General features: G+C 43.3%; 1 protein-coding gene across 2 annotated transcripts in view; it reads right to left on the reverse strand.

Annotated features, from left to right (window-relative positions):
* ADAMTSL1 (ADAMTS like 1) overlaps positions 1-22,511 on the reverse strand; it is a 409,739-nt gene that overhangs the window by 17,344 nt on the left and 369,884 nt on the right. For both annotated transcript variants that reach the window (XM_080667642.1, XM_080667641.1), the window contains 3 exons: positions 8,482-8,694; positions 6,753-6,933; positions 3,634-3,841 (listed from right to left, as the gene is read on the reverse strand). In XM_080667642.1, the coding sequence (XP_080523768.1) occupies positions 3,634-3,841; positions 6,753-6,933; positions 8,482-8,694 (602 nt within the window). The remainder of the gene's footprint in view (positions 1-3,633; positions 3,842-6,752; positions 6,934-8,481; positions 8,695-22,511) is intronic.

Genomic DNA, 22,511 nt, shown 5'->3' on the forward strand with positions numbered 1-22,511 from the left:
TAAGAAGGGGGTGAGAGTATTTGATGGGAAAGACCTATTTCTCTCCCTTTTAGGAAAAATAATTACTGAGAATGATCAATGTGCACTGTATGTCCCCTTGATTGACCTCAGTGATATAATACAGAAATTTCTCCCATGTGTAGCCAGATCTGTTCCCAATTGTCATTTCACAAGCTGCCAATAAGTGGAGAGTCTAAAAGCAGAGCTGCCTTGGGCTGAATGAGAGCTATCAGAAGTGAGTGGACTCTTGCAGGTAAGAGAAAGATGATATCCCCCAGGCGTAGGAGCAAGGGGGAGCTCATGCCTCTTTGATTATGAAGCACATACATTAGGTCACTGGAAGTAAGTGGGGGTTGGTAGAGGTGCCAAAAAGGAGCGTCTGGTCGAATGTGTTGACTGGCTAGCATGAACATTGTCCCCTGACTCACCTGGGACACAAATGACTTATGTGTTACAAGTAAATTCTGTGGCCACATTTCCCCAAATAACATCTGATCTTCATTAGAGATGGCACAGTATATTAACTAGATAGGAAATTCCAAGTGATTGTTCTCCAAAGAACACGCCTGGTGTGTGGGTTGGGAGTGGGGGATGGAGGGATATGAAAGCAGCAATGTGTGGATAGCCAGTTCCAACGAGTTTTGAGTTGCTAACTGGTCAAAAGCATCCAGTCACATTAGTTCAGACAATAACACAAAGAATTAAGAGCTTTGTGGTTATTTTGGGTTGGCCAAGCTTACTGGCATGATTCAGACAACAACCACTCAGAAACTATGCCTGATCAATCAGAATGATCAGGCTACCAAGTAGCCCCAGCCCCCAACAAATCGCAGTAGTTGTTACTACACAGCTGATTATCAGTCCTGGAAGACGGCTCTTTGATGCTCCGTAGGTCTCCAAATCGGTTGTGAACACAGTACACACATGCTACAACATTCTACCAGGTTGAAGATGGAGGCTTAAGTGCACACTGAGCTTGCTCCCTCCTAAGAACACATTGAATGCATACCTGTACCTATAGCACTTCCTCCTAAGAGACAACCCTGAGCCAACTGAACAGCTTTTGCACAATAAGCAAGAGAGAGAGACTATGTAGAGAAGTTTGGAGAACTGTGAGAGTTCTGTGGAGCTGAGGGAAAAACTCAGGACCAGAGGAATGGCTGAGCACCATTGCTTTTTTCCCCTGCGCGTGGATGATGGGTGGGAGCTCTAGCCAGGTTCTCTGGCAGACATGTAGGGTGCTACAGTGTGTCCACGGCCACTCCTGAAGCTAGATCCAGCAGAAACAGGAGGGCTCCGTAGCATGCATACAAGAGGCACCTCCACTCAAGAGATTGATCCAGCAGGTACGGCAGGGTGATGCTGTACATGCACACAAATAACTTGTCTGTCCTCCCCCTTCCAGACAGAGTGCAGAGCTAGAAAAATGCTGCAGTCCCCACTAGCAGGGCTACCCTGTGCAGAGATAGTGGGGTGCTACTATGTGCCATGTGGTGCTGCCCTCCTGGAGAGAGTGTGGAGCTAGTAAAATGCCATGGTACCCACATGGTACCCAGGGCTGCTGGGAGAGAGAGTGCAGATAGCAGAGTGCAGCTGTGTGTGCACACACAGGCTGCCCACTCAGAGAATGAGTGAAGCTTAGGAGGGCATTGAGCGATGAGCACACAGAGCAACCCTGTCCAGAACCCTGCTCTGACAACAGATCATTAAGACCACAGGGCACACCAGCACTAGGCAGCCCACCCAGATTAGAGGGACAAGGAAGCACACACACACCAGGCTGCCTAGAACCCACTCCCTTCAGGCCAGGCAACACAGTAGGCACCACATGCACCTGCCCTGACTACAATGGCCCAACAAAACTATTTGACACACATCTACACAGAGACCATTTTTTCAAGTGTGGGGGAGAGAGCTATTCCATCCAACCCATAGAAACAAATACAGAAGAACATGCCCCAAATGAGGGAACTAGAAAAAAACTCCAGAGAAACTCCCTCGTGAAACGAAGTAATTTGCCTGGTAAAGAATTCAAAGAGCCCTGGCCAGGTGGCTCAGTTGATGGAGTGTCATCCCATACACCAAAAGGTTGCGGGTTTGATTCCCAGTCAGGGCACATGCTCAGGTTGCACGTTCAATCCTTGGGAGGGGTGCCTACAGGAGGTAACCAATTGATGTTTTTCTCTTACATCAATGTTTCACTCTCTCCCTTTCTCACTAAAAATCAAAAAAATTTGGGGAGGTGAACAGACATCCAGGTCCAAGAAGCACAGAGAGTGCCAAACAAAATGAACTGAAAGAGACCCATAATAAGACATATTGTAATTAAAATGGCAAAAGTAAAGATAAAGACACCGTCTTAAAGGAAGCAAGAATGAAACAAATCACAAGGGAAAACTCATAAGGCTATCAGCTGATTTCACAGGAACAATTTTACAGGCAAGAAGGGAGCAGCAGGAAATACTCAAAGTGCTGAAAGTATAGTATTCTACCACCTAGAATTTGCTTATGCAAAAATTGAAGGAGTTCACGACCACTAAACCAGCCTCATAAGAAATGCTAAAGGATCTTCTGTATGCAGAAAGAAAAGGCCATAATCAGAAATAAGAAAATACAGGAAAGAAAAAAATCTTACTGGTAAAGGCAAATATATAATAACTACAGTAAATCAACCACTTAATAGTAGCAAAATTAACTATAAATACAATACATAATCAGGGGATACACAAAACAAAAAGATTTAAACATGATGTCAAAAATAAAGAATGGAAGGGGTGTAAAAACGTAGTGCTTTTAGAATGCAATTGAACTTCAATGCCTACCAGCTTAAAATAGACTGCTGTAGCTATAGATGAATATATATGAACCTAATGTAACCATAAACCAAAACCATAAAAAACACACAAAAAACGGAGAGAAAGAAATCCAATCAAACCCTAAAGAAACCAACAAATCAAAGAAATCAAGAGCAGAATAAAGGCACAGAGAACAACAACAAAATGGCGATAAGCACACACCTATCAATAATTATATGTAAATGGAGTAGATGATTTAATCAAAAGACAGGGTGACAGAATGGATTAAAAAAATGACCAAATACACATGCTGCCTATAAGAGATTCATTTTAGATAGAAGGACACACATGGGAAAAGACAGAAACGAAAAGAAAGCTGGGGTAGCAATACTCATGTCAGACAAAATAGTATTTAAAACAAAGAATGTAAAAAGAAACAAAGAAAGACATTATGTAATTTTAAAGGGGTTAATCCAAGAAGAGGATGTAACAGTCGTAAATATCTCTGCACCCCACATAAGGGCACCCAAGAATATAAAGCAAATATTAATGGACATAAAGGCAGAAATTAACAGTAATACAATAATAGTTGGGGACTTTACTACTCCACTACTTCAATGGACAGATCAGACAGAAAATTAATATGAAAATAACTGCTGTAAGTGCCGCATTAGACCAGTTTGACTTAATAACCATTTATAGAGCATTTCATCCCTAAACTGCAGATTACACATTTTTCTCAGTGCACATGAAACATATTCCAGGATCACACACGAGGCACCGCCTACTGTTGCAGGGTCAGCACCTTTAGATTACCTGTCAAATAAATTCCTCTCACCTGGCCCCAGCTGGAGAAGGCCCACTCCACACAGAGCTGTTGGTTACAGGCCTGGGTGTCCACCGGCCTCTTGGCAAGCTGTGTGCACATGTCATTGGACACGGGAGTGGATATCCCAGAGGCTTTCAGCTTCTGGCAGGTCACCCGGCGGGTCTGGATGCCTCCCCCACAGCTCCGGGTACAGGCGGACCAGGAGGTCACCATCCACCTGTGGAGAGGAGGAGGTGTCAGTCTCAGGGAAAGGAACGAGGCTGTGTGCTCTCAGGAAAAGAGCCCCACACATCCCCAGGCTCTCACCACACAGCTGCTCATTTGGGAACCATGGCCCTTCTTACTGTATATACTTGGAGCGATAGACTGAAAATGGCCGCCCAAAAGAAACCTATGGCAAACCCCTGGAACCTGTGAATGTTACTTTATTTGGACAGAGGATCTTTGCTGATATAATTAGGGATTTTGAGATTATCCTACATTATCTGGTTAGGCCTTACACGTCATCACACGTATCCTTACAAGAGAAAGACAGAGGGAGATTCCACACAGAAGAAGAGACAGTGTGATCACAGAGGCAGAAGAGGGAGTGATGTGGTCACAAGCCAAGGGATGCTCAGAGGCATCAGCAGCTGCAAGGGCCAAGGAACAGATTCTCCCCTAGGGCTTTGGCGGGGGCACAACCCTGCTGACACCTTGATTTTGGACTTCTGGGCTTCAAAACAGAGAATAAATTCCTGTTGTTGTAAGCTACCATGTTTGTGGTCATTTGTCACAGCAATCACAGGAAACAAATACCCTTTGGAAATTGACTCAAAAGGTACATCCTGAAAGCATTTTTTGAAGATCAGTTGCTTCAGCTTGGCATTGGCCCCAAGCCATGAGCCTGCAGGAAGTCTTGAGCTAGTTACACGGCTCTGCGGTTCTTGTGTTTCCTAAAGGCACCCAGTGTGCGGCAGAGCAGAGACAATTCTTAGGGAAGTCCGATCCAAACCTGTCACCTCCTGACCCAGGAGCACCCTGGGTCTCACCGAAGCCCACATTTTTTTCTGCTAGTACCCACTGTATTTTCTACCTCGCCTTAACCCATGTCTCTGATTTTGTTCAATCCCTCAGGACACGCAAGCTCCTTCCAGCTCTCTGGAGCTACGTCCCCCTCTGTGAGTCATGGTCCGTAGGTCTTGCACCTCTTAGCTGAAAGGAGTTGTTCTCGGAATACTTGGTTCCAACTATAGTTTGGATCCTTGGAAGTGAGACTGGCTAACACTGAAACATGGCTTTTTTCAAAGAGCCCAGATGTCAGCTGGCAAACTCTGAGGTCCTTGGTCCATATACAAACACACAGGGGCTCTCTTTGCATGTTTACAGTCTGGGATAATTCTCGAGGAGGAAGGAAGGGGGGGATATGTTGGGGAAAATAGTGAGAAAAGATGGTGCTTTCCAACCATTTCACTCAAATTGGGGGGTGGGAGGGAGCATTCTTTGGTTTTATTGCCTGAGAAAAAGTTTACCTAAATGAAATGGTCCTACTTGGGCCAAAACAAGACTGCCCACAGCTATTCAAAAGAGATGACCATGGTGCACTCCCCCCCTTTTTTTTGCATCTGCAAGGAAGGCTGCTGAATTGCCTGAGGCGGGACAGCCACTCAGAGGTGAACCTGTGGCCACTTCCTAGTGCAGGGGTGCCATGTCTGGCTCTCAGGAGAGGCCAGGAGCAGGGACAGGAGGCCAATTCCTCCAGCGTCTGGATCTGCGATTTATTTAGTTTGGTGGAACTTCCCGCTCCGTTTGCCCTGGAGAGAGAGGACTGCGTGCAGAATTCCAGCCCACAGAAGCAGAGCCACTTAGGAAGCAGGCGTGAGGCGTGTGAAAGCTCCTGGGGTCCTGAAACCCAAGCAGATGCGGCCATTATTTCATCTGCAGAAGTAAATGAGGCTGATTGACTCTGACCATCACCCCAGCAAACCAGAAAGCCCCTGGCATGTCCGAGACCGCTTCTTCATTTCACACGGCTTGGCAAGGGCAGTCTTCCAGGCTCTCATATCCCTGGTGAATGTCAGGCCTGCATTTCAATCAACTTTTATTTCCAAATATACATTTCAGCAATTTTTCAGGAGCCGGGGTGAGGCGTTTTGAGAGAGGAGAGGTACGGGCTACGTTACAGTTCAGGAAGGGTATAAAAGGACATTAATCATTCCCGTGGAAACCTTCCCGTCAGCAAGTCAAGCTGCTGATATTAATGAGTGTGTTTCATATTTCATTGAGTCTCTCCTGGTTTCAGCTGCTCCTCATGACTCAGCTGGCAAAACACGAGGCAGTTGCCTAAGTGGTGTACGAAAGTCCTACAGATAGGCAGTGGAGGGGCATTTCAGGGACCAGCCAAGTCCCCCCAGGCTCAGGGCACCATGCTGGTGCCAACTCTAAGCCCATCCATTATCCCTTCAGCTACTGACTGAGGACTGCGGCGGGCATGCTCAGTGGGACTCACAGCTTCTCAAAGCTCAAGGAAGCTGTGAGAAGCAGAGACTGGGTGTCAGTCTGGGCTCTGGGAGGGACCCAGATGCAGAGAATGTACTAGTATATCCAACACTGAGGCAACTAAGGAAATGAAGACGTAGTTCAATGTTAGCAGGATGCCACCCTTTGTGGAAAAGAAGGGGGTCAGATTCTTCAGCTAAGCTGAAGTGCTGATTAGCATAGGTATTTAAAGTCCGAAGGAAGGGGAAGCCAGAGTAGGATAGAGGTCTAGGCAGTAATCCCCATCCCTGAGCACTTCAGCTGCAAACACATTTCTTCTACAAACAGAGCCCGTTTCTCACTGCAGGATGTGAGCTATCTCTTGCCAGCGCCTGGGATGTGCCTGCTCCCTGAACAGAGCCTTTCAGGCACGGGGATGCCGGGAAAGCCCTGAGAGGTGTGTGTGTGGGGGGGTAGTTTCTGCATAGTGCAGAGTCCGGACAAGGCTGTGCTTGCAGGAAAGAGCAGCTCCTTGGAGGACACGCCCTCCTCTGCACTGACGTCTCCCCCTGCATAGTGCTAGTCAAGGAAGGGCTGGCCACCAACTTGGCTAAAAGTCGGGGTCCTTACTGGGGGGCGGGGAGGCCTAAGCCAGCCTCTGCCACACTCACCGGGAAGGGCAGTCTCTCCGGTTGCAGGGGACGGGATGCACGGCAGGGCGGACCTTCCCTGCGCAGTGAGCGGGGTTGACCTCTGTGCTGTTCAGGAGACATCTCAGGCGGGGCTGCTGAATGCCCCTGTTACCACAGGAGGCCGAGCAGGTTGCCAGTCTGTCCACAGACCACCAGTAATCTGTCACAGAAGGTGAAAAGCAGATGCCATTACTGCTCATGCTCTGTATTTCTTCTGAACAGGGCGCCGGGGGAGGAGGGTATGGTGGTTATGAAGGAGCCTTGCCCCTCAGTTTATCCAGGCAAGTTATGTGGTCTCCAGAGCCCACAGTTGGCTCACCCAGAAAATGAGCACAACAGATCAAGTTATTATGAGGCCTGGATATACTGAAGGTGCAGAGCCTCGCCCAGGGCCTGGCACAGAGAGAGTATTAATCAGCGGCTGTAGCTCTTATTCTTTTGAAACATACTTCTTAAAGCACTCTTTTTTTCCAACTGGCTCACCAGAAAGTGACCATATATTTCAACAAGAGAGATAAAAATATCAGATACTTCACAATCATATTTAAAAGTGCAGATTCAAGTTTCACATTGTAGATGCTACAAAAAACCGGCCTATCCAGAGAGCCCTCGATTCCGTGAGTCACTGACATAGTCAGCGAGAAAGGCAATTTCTTTGCATTTTCTGTGTGGGGGTCTGGGACTCACTAGGAGGGAAGCTGTTAAAATAACTGTGGGCTGGTAAACGGTGAGTGCCTATTTGTGAAGTTGCATGTTACAAATCTTGCAGACAGGCTCCAGTTTTCACCTGAGAATGGCTGGCTGGCTGGCAAGAAAATGGAATCCTCCCTTTCTTGTCCGGAAAGCCAAATGGTGGGGGAGGATGTTTAAGGGAAAAAGGGGGAGGATGTGCTCAGAGGTCTCCCTTTTTATGGGCTATATTGACATACAAGTCTGTCCCTTCCCACAGCATCCTCCATTCAGAACACACAGTGGAATTTTGCTTTCCCTGAAAGTGTCACACACTGACCACAGGTACAACTGGCCCATGGAAAACTCAAGAGCCTCCTTCAGTTTCTCTAACAAGGCCAGTTATGGCTCCTCTCTAGCTGTATTGGGCTTATCCCTACTTTCTTGGTGCAGCAAATACCAGGCAGGCCCTGTCCAAGGGCTTTCTGACCCGCCAGTGTTCCTGAAAGCTGAATGCACCAGCCACACAGGCTTCTCAGTGGTCTTTGACTGGGTCATGGGAGAGGAACCTGGAGAGCACTCAGTGTGTGACACAGCTGAAGGCTCCAAGGTGATGGGCAGGTACTGGCACCGGCCCTGACTCTCCAGGGCGGGAGGCAATAACCAAGTGATTCAAATTCTGTCTTATTTTGGAACCAAACCAACAGACCAAATTTGCATTTTTCTTAACAGGCTACTTTACACTCAACTGTGTGTTTTCTTTACAAATTCACCCAGCATAAAGGAAATGCATTTGACTTTGCTACAAGATGGTGTTTCCTTGGTCCCACCTATGAAAGCAGCACTGACTCTTCCAGGTTCTGCTGCTGGTGGCTCTGCTGAAGGGCCTCATGGGATGGAAACATGGTTCAGCGTCAGTTTTCACATTCTAGGGACCGTTGGAGACCAGAAGTCATGTTGTCCACTACAGAACTAGATTCCCAGGGGACTCACTTGTTCAAGAAATAAGCCCAGCACCCAAAGTCCCAAGGGTTCTTACCTTGGATGACAAGAGAGGCCTTCTGCACGAGCACGCCTGCCTCGTTCTGGGCGAGGCAGCTGAATTCCCCCTGAGACTCGCCGTTTAGATTGGCAACCTGGAGAATCTGTCCAGCTGCCAAGATGTGATGTGTCAATCCTGTGACAGTGGCAACTGACTGGCCACCATGGAACCAGGTGATATTGGGGGTGGGGTGACCTTGGATGGGGCAGCCTAGAAAGAGAGGAGAGGAGAGGTAAGCTACTGGTAAAGCCAAAAAGGGCACATTCCTGATGAGTTGTTTCAGTGCGTATGTGGTTCTAGGGGCCCTGGGTACAATATGGTCCTCCCATGGCATTTTTCTTCTGCTTGCCCTTCCCAAGTGAACAAGAGATGTTTCTGTACTCTGGGTTCTGGAAAGGTGACTATTATTCATTCAATTAAGTAAAAATTTTTGAAGGACATGAAGTGCCTGTTTCTACCTATGTCCCTTTACTGACTTAAAAAGATGAAGCAATTAATATTCACTCATTGAAAATTTTTTGGAGTTAATTAGTTCGTACACCAATTTTATGATGAAAGAAATCATTTCTTCAAATGCAGTGAGTTCGAAAAGGTACATACTATATCGTAATAGTTAAGAATCAAACTTTAATTGGTAAAAGTCTAGTATCTGCCTCCATTTTACTCTTTATGTGATTTTTTTCAAGCCAAAATTTTCAACAGAGACTAGGAAAACAATTTTAGATACTAATCTCATTTCTCTGTAAGTCAAGAACCTTGGCTTTCAGACAATTCTTACCAAGCCTGCACGGAACATGTACAACATCACACTTATTTACACAGTCATTGAACATATTTTGATACATTAAAATTCCAAAATATTAAACTGAGATGCCGTATCTACTATAGGCTTTGTAGCACAGAATTAGAAAAATAAACTGATTGCGGTTGTGAGAGAAAACTCATTTCCTCTCATTTCAGAGTTCTTGCTAAATTTGCTGTTGTGCTCCCAGCAACTTGGCTTCCACTGAAAATTTACTTGGAAGTTTAAAACACATAAGTCATTGAAAATTAAAATATTAGAGGATTTCCATCACTTCAGTTAAAAAAATCTATTGGTAACTACTATTCCAGGGACAGTTAAGATAGTTAAGACTATCTTTCCTCTTGCAAGGAAATAGCCAATGACATAGTATAAAAAAACCCACACTAATAAAACTGAAATATAAAGCATAAAAAATGATGAGATCTATGACACACATGGATGGCCATCTGCATGGATGTGTGTGCCTATGGGTCTGTAAAGAGAAGGGATTTTTTAGTGTTGGCTTGTTTTCTATTCCGAGGCAGCACTGTTAGAATTGGTATGGGAGGTAGACTTAACAGAGGAAAGGCCCTTAGAGATCATCTAGCCCACTTCAGAGGAGGAAACCAGGGCTCAGGGATGTTGAGAGACCTTCCCGAGATCAAGGAACAGGCCTTCTGATCCCTTGCCGTGTGTACTTGTTCAGCTGGGCACCAGCATTGCCTAGGCACCTTGTTACCTACATCCTTTGTCTGCTCACTCCTTCCAGCACCTTGCCCTTTCTTTTTGCTTTTACATTTTCATTATAATTGTGTAGGTTGAAGGGGTTGGGACAGACTACTCTGAAGAAGGGCCCTGGAAAAGTAATGCTAAAATCTGCATAGGAAGCTCAATAAAGGATATAGTGTTACAGGAGCCAATTCTTTACTCTTCTCTGTATTGACCGACTCTGCCACGTAACTGTGCAGTGATCTCCTATGATGGGTGCGCTATACTTTCCCACCTCCTTCCTGACCTTGGCCATGTGACAACTTTGACCAATAAAGTGAGTTAGGTGTTACACTAACAATAAACAATCTGAAAAGGAAATTAAGAAAACAATTTTACTTACAGTAGCATAAAAAAGAATACTTAAGAATAAACTTAACTAAGGAGGTGAAAGACTTGTACATTGAAAATTACAAAACATGAATAAATGGGAAGATATCTCATGTTCATGGATTGGACGATTTAATATTGTTACAATGTCAATAGTCCTCAAAGTGAACTACGGATTCAATTCAATGGCGATGAAAATCCTGATGATGTTCTTATGCAAAAATAGAAAAATCTATCTTATAATTCAGATGGAATCTTTAGAGATCCCAAATAGTTAAAACAATTTTTAACCAGAAGAACAAAGTTGAAGGTCTCACACTTACTGATTTTAAAACTTATAAAGCCACAGTAACGGAAAGAGTATGGTACTGGCATAAAGACAGACATATAGACCAATGGGATAGATAGAAAACCCAGGAAGAAACTCTTGCATATATGGTCAAATGACTTTCAAAATGGGGGCCGAGAGCACTCAATAGGGAAAGGACAGTCTTTCCAACAAATGGTGCTAGGAAAACTGGACATCCACATGCAAAAAATGTTGAATACTTACCTTACACCATATATAAAAATTAACTCAAAATGGGTCAAAAACCCAAACCTAAGAGTTAAAAGTATAAAAATTTTAGGAGAAAACATAGGGGAAAAGCTTCATGATAACAGCTTTGGTGAAGATTTCTTGGAAATGATGCTAAAAGCACAGATAGCAAAAGAAAAATTAGATAAACTGGAGAGCATCAGCACTGAAAACTTTTGTGCAAAGGACACTATCAACAGATTGAGAAGGCAACTCACAAAATGGGAGAAAATGTTTGTAAATCATAGATCTGATAAGATTATTATCCAGAATATATAAGTAATTCCTACAAAAATAACACTCACAAACAACCACATTAAAAAACAGGCAAATTATTGAATAGTCATTTCTCTGAAGATATACAAATGGCCAATAAGCACATGAAAAGATACCTGCTCAACATCACTAATTATTACAGACATTAGGATGGTTATTATAAAAAAAAAATCCAACAACAGAAAATAAAAAGTAGTGTTAAAGATGCAGAGAAATTAGAACTCTTGTACATTGCTGGTTCGGAATGTAAAAAGGTGCAGTTGTTGCCCTAGCTGGTTTGGCTCAGTGGATAGAGCGTCGGTCTGCAGACTGAAGGATCCCAGGTTAGATTCCGGTCAAGGGCACATGCCTGGGTTGTGGGCTCGATCCCCAGTAGGGGGCATGCAGGAGGCAGCCGATCTATGATTCGCTCTCATCATGGATGTTTCTATCTCTCTCTTTCTCCCTTCCTCTCTGAAATCAATAAAAAAAAAAACAACCCAAACATATTAAAAAAAAAAAAAAAAGGTGCAGTTGCTGTGGAAAACAATATGACAGTTCCTAAAAAAATTACACATATGATTCAGCAGTTCCACTTTTGGATATGTACCCAAAAGAACTGAAAGTAGGGACCTGAACAGGTATTTTTACACCGATGTTTATAGCAGCATTATTCATAATAGCCAATGGATGACAATAACACAAATGTCCATCAATGGATGGATAAACAAAATTCAGATACATTTGATGACATGGATGAACCCTGAAAACATTAAGTGAAAGAAGCCAGACACAAAAGGATAGATATTGTATAATTCCACTTATAGGAGATACATAGTGTAGTCTTGTTCATAGAATAGTGATTGCCAGGGACTGGGGGAAGGGAAAATGGGGAATTATTATTTAATGGGTACAGAGTTTCAGTTTGGGATGATGGAAAAGTTGTGGAGATGCAAAGCATGATGGCTGCACATTAAATGAATGTCATTAATGCTACTCAACAGTACACTTAAATATGGTTAAAACAGTAAACTTTATTTTGTGTGCATTTGACCACAGTAAAAGAAATGAGGCAGATGTGCTGGTGTACCAGCTCCAAACCCTAGACCTCAAGAGACCTTGCGAGTTCTTGCTTGTGCTCTTGTGCTGTTGCCATTGCCAGCAGAAGAACATGCCTGGACTGGCCTGACGATCCCAAGAGGAAGATGAGGGAAACATGGAGGACAGCCAAGTCACCCTGCAAACCCAGTTTAGATAAGCTGAGCTAAATAAGAACAGTAAGAATAAATGATTGTTATTTTAGGCCACTGAATCTTGTTTTTCTTTTTTCTTTTTTTTAAAATGCAGCTTTTTCTTCTTTTTAAAAAATGCTTCTCCTTCTCCTTCTTCATGGCAATAGTTAACTGATGCACTTAGGGAGAAAATAATCCTTCCAGTTCTCCTTGATCCATGTGTTACCATTGTAACTAGTTTATTAATATTAATAATAGGAAGAAAGCAAAGGGGAGGCCAGACATTGTAAGCATAGTTATCTGGGCATCTTTACCAGGAAGCTGTAATTTTACACTCCCCAGGGGACCACAGGTCCATTCCCTGCAAATAACTGGGGCCAGGGGTCCAACAAAGGGGAAGATGGGCACATGAGTAGTGAAGTCGGGGTGAAGTAGGGAAGATGCCTGTCAGTCTAGCCTGGGAACCATGAATTGACTAGAGGGGTGGAGCAACTGCAAGCATGCAATATTCTGAAGGACTCATTGGTTAAGCTCCTAGTTAAAATCCCCAAACAAAGAAACTTTCCCTCTCTTGTTCCTTTTGCTTCATTCCTGCTTCCTTGCATGCACTTGTTCTGGCCTGTGTGGTTCAGTGGTGGAGAGACAACCTAGGAACCAGGAGGTCACGGTTTGATTCCTGGTCAGGGCATATGCCCAGGTTTCGGGCTCGATCCCCAGTAGGTGGTGTGCAGGAGGCAGCTGATTGATAAGTCTCTCTCATCATTGATGTTTCTATCCCTCTCTCCCTTCCTCTCTCTAAAATCAATTAAAAAAATAGGTCTTGCCTTAAAAAAAAGAGAGATTCCTCCATTAGTAACCACTAAATTAGATTATCTTGAAGGTGTTTTTAGATTCCAAGATTCCTCAATATCATCTCAAACTCATCTTCTCCCCCACCCATGTAACCAAGGGCAAATAGATCCATATTCGTTCTATACTTAGATCAATATATAGTGAAACTGAACTATGTAAATGAAGGACTCATGGAAGAGATATTATATATGGAGGTTATTAAGGATTAAGATAAGCAGAGACCAGGGATATAGAGTAGGAACGGGAGGGCAGTCTAGAAGTGGTGTGAGTGTGAGCAAAGATGCAAAAATGAGAAAACAGGTGTTGTGGCTGGGAGAAAATACCAGTTGACTAAATCATGGGGAACAGATGAAGCTGGCATGGTGGGAGTTGCAATGGGAAGGATGTTGAAGGCCAAAATCTGGTCTTTTGGGAGCAACTGAAGAAGGGGCATGATGTAATCTAAATGGGCTTTAGATGGATCAGTAAGGTGATTATTTGCAAGATGCACTGGGCTGAGAGAAAGGAGATTCTAGGATTTCAGTTCAGATGTGGCAAGAAGTGAGACATATTTGTAAAGATTGCTCTGACAGGATGTGAGGAGGAGAGTGGTGGAGATAAAGAGAAGCTAAAGATAGTGGAACACTAGAGAGACTACTAATAGAATTAGGTAAGTCAGGAAAGATGGTTAAGTTTAAAGAATATTGATTTTAAAGGTTGTTATGGAAATTCAGGATGGAAAATCCATTGAGGTGGTACAGATAAAAGTATAAGTCAGAGGTAAGAGCTGAAGACACAGATTTTGGGACCCAGTCTCATGTATGTGTGTAGAAGAAATCTTCAGTGAGGAGAGATGAGGCCTCAGGACAAATCAATGGGCGAATTCTGGCATTCGGTGATTAAAGAAGGAACAGGAGGTAGTAGAGGAGACTTAGAAGAAGTGATCTGAGAAATGGGAGGAAAATTGAGACTATGTAATATGGAAATACATAAAGGAAATTGACTAAGAAACAAGTTGATAGTAAATAAGAAATTAATAACTTGTGAAATGAATGAGTGGTTTCATTAGTTTATGAAAATAACTAACTGAACAATCCCCCTTCAGATAATATAAATGATAAAATTCACTAAAACTCATGTTTGGTCAGTAATTCCAAGTTAGTGGAATTGGAAATAAAAGTGTTTGTATAATCAAAATACCCCGTTTTATGCTCTGCACACCCATTTATTTAATTTAAGAGAGAATTTATCTCTGGGTCTTGAATCTTTAGAAGTGGGCCAACAACTGGGTTATTAAGAAGATGAATTAAAAACGAGGGTGAATGAGAATGCTTCAAATGTTGCAAAACAGGAACAGAGTAGATCTTGGTCAGAAAATTCTCAAAACAATTTGAGGATTCTAGTGTCCAGGAATGGTGAATAACATAGTTGGACTTATCTTCCTGCAGGTAACAATCATACAATATAAACAAATGAAAAAAAGACATGAAACAAAAACTCTTTGAAAGTACTGAGGTGTGACAAAAACCAATAGCAGAAACAGGAGGGAGAGCTTAGAAAAACCCAGGTACAACAGGTGTGATTTTCTAGCTTGTGGTTTTCTGCCTGAGAAAAATGCTTAATCTCCACATGGCTCCAGGAGCTGGGAAACTTACAGCTTTACTGATTTGAGATGTCAGAGAATAGAGCAGCCGTGGGCAAACTACGGCCTGCGGGCCAGATCCGGCCTGTTCGGCTGTTCTATTGGGCCCGCGGAGCCGAAAGAGCGGAGGGTTCTCTTGCTCTCCCCTCATCTCCTTTACTTTGAATTTATATTAGTTCACACAAACACTCCATCCATGCTTTTGTTCCGGCCCTCCAGTCCAGTTTAAGAACCCATTGTGGCCCTCGAGTCAAAAAGTTTGCCCACCCCTGGGATAGAGTCTTGGGGCTTTTATAATAGCTGGTAAGTTAAGGGGGAAATCCTGGAAGAGTCACAGGGGTGATAAAGTTCAAAATATGCACAAATATTGGACAAATTCTTAATGGGCAGACCCCAGGGGACTTAGAAAAAGATCAGCAACTAAGCTGAATTAATAGAGTACAAAGTTTAGTCTGTGCCCATTGAAGGGAAAACAAAGAGGTTGGAATTTTAGTCTAGTTAAGTTAACTACCTGTTGGAACAGAAACACTCTTCAGAGGAGAACAACAGAATCCAGAGTCTCTACAATATATCATATATAGTATCCAGAATATAATAAAAACCCACTGGACAAGACAAAATGTAACCTATGCTGAACAGAAACAGCTGTCAGTAGAAACCAATCCTGAGATGATGCAAATGTTATGAGTGGACAGTGACTTTAAAGCAGCAATTATAAGTATGTAGGAAAATATACTCATAATAAATTAACAGATGGAATATCTCAGTAGTGAAGTTGAAACTATATAGACAAATTCTAGAGCTACAATGTACAAAAATGAAATGAAAAATTCATTAGAAGAGCTTACTATAATATTAGAGATGGCAGAAGAAAGTGCCAGTGAACTTGAAGATAGTTAAGCAGAAATTACCCAATGTGAAGAACAGAGGGAAAAGACTGAAGAAAAATAAATGGAGTCTTATGGATCTGTAAGAAAATATTAAAATGTATAATATATGTACAATTAAAGTCCAAAAGGAAAAGAAGAAAATGAGACAGAAAAATATTGGGAAGAAATAAAACTACCAAACCTCTCAAATTTTTGGAAAACTAAAGTTCCAAGCAGGTTGACAAACCACCTAGGAACATTATAGTCAAACTGTTGAGATTAAAGGAAAAAACTTGCAAGTCATGATGGAGGAATAAGGACTGTGTCTCTTCTCCTGCCTTAAATAACTAGAAAACTGGACAAAAATGTATGACATGACTGTTTTTAGACATTAGGCACAGACAGTAGAGGACTGTGATGTCTGAAATAAGAGAAACATTAGGTGAACCCTATGAATTCCCTGGCTTCCTGCCTGGAGTCACATTCTAGACTGCAAAGCATGGAGGGTATATTAGCTTCCTAAGGTTGTTAATAACAAAGTACCACAGACTGGGCAGCTTAAACAGTAATTTATTGTCTCAGTTCTAGAGACTAGAAGTCTGAGATCAAGGTGTTGACAGAGTTACTCTCTTCTGAGGGCTGTAAAGGTAATCTGTTCTATCCCTCTTTCCTATCTTCTGTGGTTTGATGGAAATATTTGGTGCTTCTTGGCTTATAGATGCATCACTTTGATCTCTGCTTTCATGCCCATGTGGAGTTTTCCCTTAAGTGAGTGTCTGTCTCTATGTTCACATTTCCCCTTTTTGTAAGATCACCAATCATATTAAGGCCCACCCTTATGACTTCATCTTAACTTGATCATCTGCAAAGACCCTATTTTCAAATTGGATGACATACAAGGTATGGAGGGTTAGGGATGTTAACATTTTTTTAGAGGACACAATTCAACCCCAAAGCAGAAGACTATCTATCTCACGCAGAACATAGCAGTCTGGATAAATTGATGAGACAGAACTGAGTTCAAAGAGGCTGAGGCAACTTGAAGTAGTTAAGAAGAATTCTGGAGATATGGGTGCTACATAGAAAGAGAGCTCCAGAAATCTGCATAAATTCTTCTTCAGTCTTTGCCTAATTGAAGATGTACATGCATAAGACAAACTTGGTAAGACTGAGAAAAGACCAATCAGGGACCTGTATTTTAATATTTCCCAAAGCTCTAAAAGGGCTGGAAGATTTTCATGTTCTCAACAGCCAGAGTGGCACATCCTTACTGATCATTTGGAGCATTCAGCAGGGACTCCCGAGGGCCCTAGAGTAAAGGTTACTCTAGACTTGCCCTAATCAAGCTTTAAACAAGCCTTAAAAGATTGATTAAACTTAGAATAGCTTAACTGCTTAACAAGAAAATTCAACAATCTTTAAAAAAGATGAAATCCAGACACTTCATGATATAAAATTCACACCATCAGCATTCAGTAAAAAATTACTTAAGTCAAGCAGCAGGAAACTGTGACCCACAACCAAGACAAAAACAAGTCAATGGAAACAAATCAAGAATTGACAGGGATGGCCCAACCCAGTTTTGCTCAGTGGTTAGAGTGTCGGCCCACGGACTGAAGGGTAGCAGGTTCGATTCCAATCAAGGGCTCAATTCTGGTCAAGGGCACATAGTTTGGTTGTAGGCTCCATCCCTGGCCCGGTAGAGGTGTGTGTGGGAGGCAACCAATCAATACCCTTAGGTGAGGATTAACAAAAAACAAACAAACAAAAAGAATTGACAGGGATGATGGAATTAGTAGATAAGGGTATGAAAACAAGCTATTGAAAACATGGTATTTAAAGGAAAACATGGAAGTTATAAAAAGAATCAAATAAACTTCTAGAAATAAAACATTTTATGAAATAAAAAACCACTGGATAGACTTGCTAGAAGATGAAATTCTATAGAAAAAAGATTTTTGAAACTGAAGATTTAGTAATAGAAATTATCCAGTAAAAGAGAGAAAAAAGACTTGAAAAAAAAATCGAGTGATCAAACATATGTTAGACAAGGATATAGTTACACAGGTGCATCTGTCAAAAGTCTATGGTTAAGAGTTGTACATTTTAATGTCTACAAATTTTACCTAAAACGATAATTAGTAGGGAGGGGGTGGAGAGTAGGTGGAAGTACTAATAAAATAGAAATGCAGAATACTGATTACTGAAGCTGGGTGATTACTATATGGGGGTATGCTATTCTGTCTACTTCACACATATGTGAAGTTATTCACAATGAAAAGGAAGAAACTTGTTTGCATTGTCTAGTCATTTATTGGCAGGAATGACTCAGTGTCCAAAGAATTGCTTTTCACATATTCCGCTTATTCAGCTCTATGCCTTTTTAAAAATAAAGTTTTAAAAACAACAACAAAAAAATTGTTGTTCTAGCCTGCTATTTGCAGATGTTTCCCCAAATATTTTATAACCTGCCAAACTTAAAAATTCCTGCTGGCCTTCATTCAGCTCCGTTGAAGTCGGAGATCACTTTCACTTGTACATCTGTCACCCTTGATTCTGACAACTTTAGTCTGGTTGTCCTGTATGGCAGAAACTGCTCGTCATCCCCTCATATCGTTCCTCTCCTTCACACAGTAAAAGAGCCCCTGAATTTTAGTTAGGTGCCTAGCTGCCTGGAACAGAGACATTTCCCATACACCCTTGCAATAAGGTGTGGGCCTTATGATTACATTCAGTGAAATGAGGGAAAGTGATGTGTATGCCTCCCGGGACATGTCTTTAAAAGAAAAGAACTTGCACTTCTCGCCCCTTCCTCCAGCCTGCTATTGTGAATGTGTATATGGAGCAAACCATCCCGGCCTAGGTGGGTAAGGGCAATATTCCAGGATGTCAGAGCAACAGGAGTTTAACATTTTTTTGCCTGGGTACCTCGGTGGTGGTAGATTGCCAGACCATGGCTGGACCCATTTCCTTTGGACTGCCATGCGAGACAAGGATATACTCTCGCCTGTTGACTGCTGTTCGGGTGTAATTGGAGGTTGCTAAATGTATAGCCTAACTGTGACAGTCCTAAGTATTACTTCCTTACTGAGGCAGTGTCCAACTACTAAATAGGTTATTGTATTTTCCTTCACATGTGGACAGTGGCTCCAGAGGAAATGTTCTAGGAAAGCCTACTTTCCACAATAAAATAAAAGCAGAGACCCAAACAAATTATAATTAAGTAAATGAACAAGTTGCCTTTTCTATCACTAATATGTCTTCCAATGCTTTTCACTGGATACATAGCTTCTCCTCCTTAAAAATGTACGTTGTCCTCAGAAGCGTACCCTCTTCGGTACATGCAGTGCAAGCCCCGTGCTTTCTGTCCATGTTTATGTGCATGTCTGTGTCTGTACACAGTGGTCTCTGAGGTTTGCCAACAGCAATAGTCAAAATAAGGACTCTCGCATGAATTCCCACTGTGTATGTTCCCAGTGAATAATTATCCACGTTTCACTGCTAATGAGAAAACCTGGCTTGTAACAGGGGTTCCTTTCTGTCATGGACGTTTCTCATTTGTTAAAGTAAAAGAAATATCAATCATTTCTCAAAGGTGAGCAATCTCCGTGAGTGCCAGGTTCAAGGACACCAAAAACCATGTGCTAACGTATTCCACACATCAAGAGAAGCCAAATAGCGAACCCCTCCCCTGCCCCATTGCTTCAGTGAGGAAGTTAATAGTGTTTCATGCAGGGCTTGAATCTCCTTTTCTGATTCCCTCCCAGCCACATGATGTTGCCCATATCCACCCTCCCAACCTCCACACCCACCCCAGGAAACAGTCAGTCAGCAGGGACTGACTTCTGTCTCCCCTCAGCCTCAGTTATTACAGATCTTGAGTTGGTTCGGTGGCTGAGGATGGAGCAGAGCTTCGTTAATGAGAGTTCTGGCAGCAGAAAGCCTCTCTCTATCAACTCTTCCTAACCAATGAAAGAAAATATTGCCCTAGGCCTCCATTCTTAGGTCCACTGTGGCTCCAAATTGAGCCAAAGCCAGGTCTGATTCACATATGTGTGAGGGTTTTCCTACCAGTTTCACCTCCTTTAAAAAAATCACATTAGCTGGAGGGTGGTAAAAGCTTAGAATGGAGATGTGTACAATAAGAAAAAGAAATTATATGTGAAATGGTATCTTCTGGGAGTCAGTTCAGCTATAACCTGCCACTAGTTGACACCCCTGATTAAGTCTAATTGACCACAGTGATTTTCTTCACTTTTGTCTCCTATTTCACATGGGTTTCTGGAACTAAAATAGCATCACTCAGGGAAACAGCCTGAGTTCAACAGGTAAGGGAGACATGGGAGTAGAAAGCCAGGAGGCCTGATGCCCTGGCTTCCACAGCGGTGCGGCAGAGGCTGCCTCACCTTACAGGCAGTGGGAGAGGCTGCCTGTGAGGCACCTGGCTAGAAGGAAGCTCTGAACTCATCATGATCATTACTTGGTAGATATTGCTGCTCATCTGAAGGGCTGAAACGCAGCAGGATTTCTGGTCTGCTAAGAGACAAGCAAGCAGTTTGGTTTGTGGGCTTCTTTGGAGGGTAGAGCAAGCCAACGCAGGCGCTCATTTAGCTGCTCGCCACTGGAGTGAGCCGCACATCCGGAGCTCACTTGCATGAGTTCTTGGCCTTAACGAGCAGAAGGCAAGAGTTCAGAGTGCATATGCCACCTCCCCTCCTTTCCCTTCCAGCCAAAAGCTCAGGAAAAGGCAGCTGAGCTTGATTCATGGATTATGCGAAGCAAAAAACCTGTAAACAGACTGAAAGAGGTTCCCAAGAAGGATGGCTCCAAGATGGGGAAACGCAATCTGGGAGAGGGGGAGAGAAAGCGGTGTCCAGGGCTTTCAGGACTTCACTGCTATCTAAAGCTGTGGCGGATTAGGACGCGCGGTGTGAAAACATCAGGACGTGGCATTATTACTTCAGGAGCTGGCTCCGGGCCTGGCAGCATTGCCATTAGAATCCTGTACTTTGCACGGACTTAAAACTTACTATAAAAATGATGTGTGCCGCGATGAAACTTGGCACTTGGTGGAGTCAGTCTGGGAGTCCTTTCCTTAATTTAATTTTACAAAACTGGAAAACACGCAGCTATTTAAAATTTATGGAGAAATCTCCGTTCTGCGCGTGGTATATGGTGTGTACGGGCCTCGCTCTGAGGCTGTGGGGTGACCAGATGAAATCAGGGATTCCGCGTTCCCTGGCTCCCTTTCCTTTCAGGTTTGGTGTCCCCCTGGGTGACAGAGATGGTCTCTAAAGCAGCACCGAATGCGTGGGGACTGGCACCAGGCAGGAGGCCGAGAGCCATGATTAATTCACATCGGAAAAAAACAGTTCCTTACTCCCCATTTGTCAGCTGGGCCCCAGAAGGCTGTGGAGAAGACAAGCAGCTTTAATTTTCACTCCGATTTCTGGGACCTCCCAAAAAGCTGGTCAAATAACCAGGCCAACACTCTTCCCATGCACATTTGCCCAAAGAAAACGAACTTTAACACATTCCTGGAAAAAAAGGAACTATAACAAGCCCATTTTCCATTCCCCAAATGTCTTTTTACCCTTAGGGCAAGCTCTGGGTTTCCATTGGCAGGGGGTTCGCGAATGTCTCCATGCTCCTGGGCATCTGGTGGAAGAACTTGATATATTTCTCAGCATGAAAGCAGCTCCGTTCAGATTTATGACTTGATTAAGGCCTGGTCTCCTCCAAAGGGAATTTGTTGTGGCCTGATTACTACCCTCACCCATAACCTGAGCACCTGGGTATTCTCTCACAGGTAAGAAGGTGAAATGCCACTTATGATGCCCATGCATACACAATCCTGGCTGTGAAAAGAGGACTGCACTGTGGACGCTGGAGCTGGGCAGTCTTGACCAACATGCTTACCCAGTGTTAACCGGGCCACCTGGGGGTGGGGTGGGGGAGGGGGCTCTAGGAAATTGGTCCGGTTTCTTTAACTTCACAGTAGTGCTGATTGGGACTGAAGCTGTCTCAAGTGGATAATACCCAGCGTTCCCAGGTGTCCTTCTCTGCCAGTAGGCTCTTGGCATAAAACACACCTTTAAAAACACAGCATTTTTTTTTTTTTTTTAAGTTTCAAGTTTCTGGGTTTATAAGCCCTGGTTGACTCTATCCTCAGGCTTCTGGCAGGTGCTACCTGGCCTGCAGGACGGGAGACTCGGATGACCCAGAGGAGCCTGGCTGCAGGCTGCCTGGGACGGAGGAAGGAGGTTCAATCCACTGACCAGATGGCCTTTTAATGAACTCCAGAATGTGGCTCATGCTCGGAGCAGACCATACTTTTGAGGTCCCAGGTCAGAATTCCCCTCTGTGTGGAAGTTTAGCGATTACACCCAACTGAGTATAAATTCTGTAAGGAAAGAGACTGCTGATTCTTTCCCTTTTGGTCCGAAATGAAACAATATTTCAGGACTTTTAAGAAGTGTTCTGTAATAATGAAGGTGCAACTGCTGTGAGAAGGAAACAGTTTAGAGGAAAAGTGTGGATCCTATGACTATTCTCTCCCTGTGAGTAATATAGCCGTTCTCACCCCCGCACTCCAGCCAATGGAGAGGCCAGCTAGAAAGTACCCAGATTAGGTTGGGGAAACAAAACAAAAGCCAGCCACAGCTCAGAGCCAACATGCCTTCATGAACTCAGCCTAGGTTTGGTTCTGTTTATGGGCCAGAGCCTTTGCAAAAGAAAT

The sequence above is a fragment of the Plecotus auritus genome (assembly GCF_963455305.1).
Source record: "Plecotus auritus genome assembly, chromosome: 5".
NCBI classification, from domain to species: domain Eukaryota; kingdom Metazoa; phylum Chordata; class Mammalia; order Chiroptera; family Vespertilionidae; genus Plecotus; species Plecotus auritus.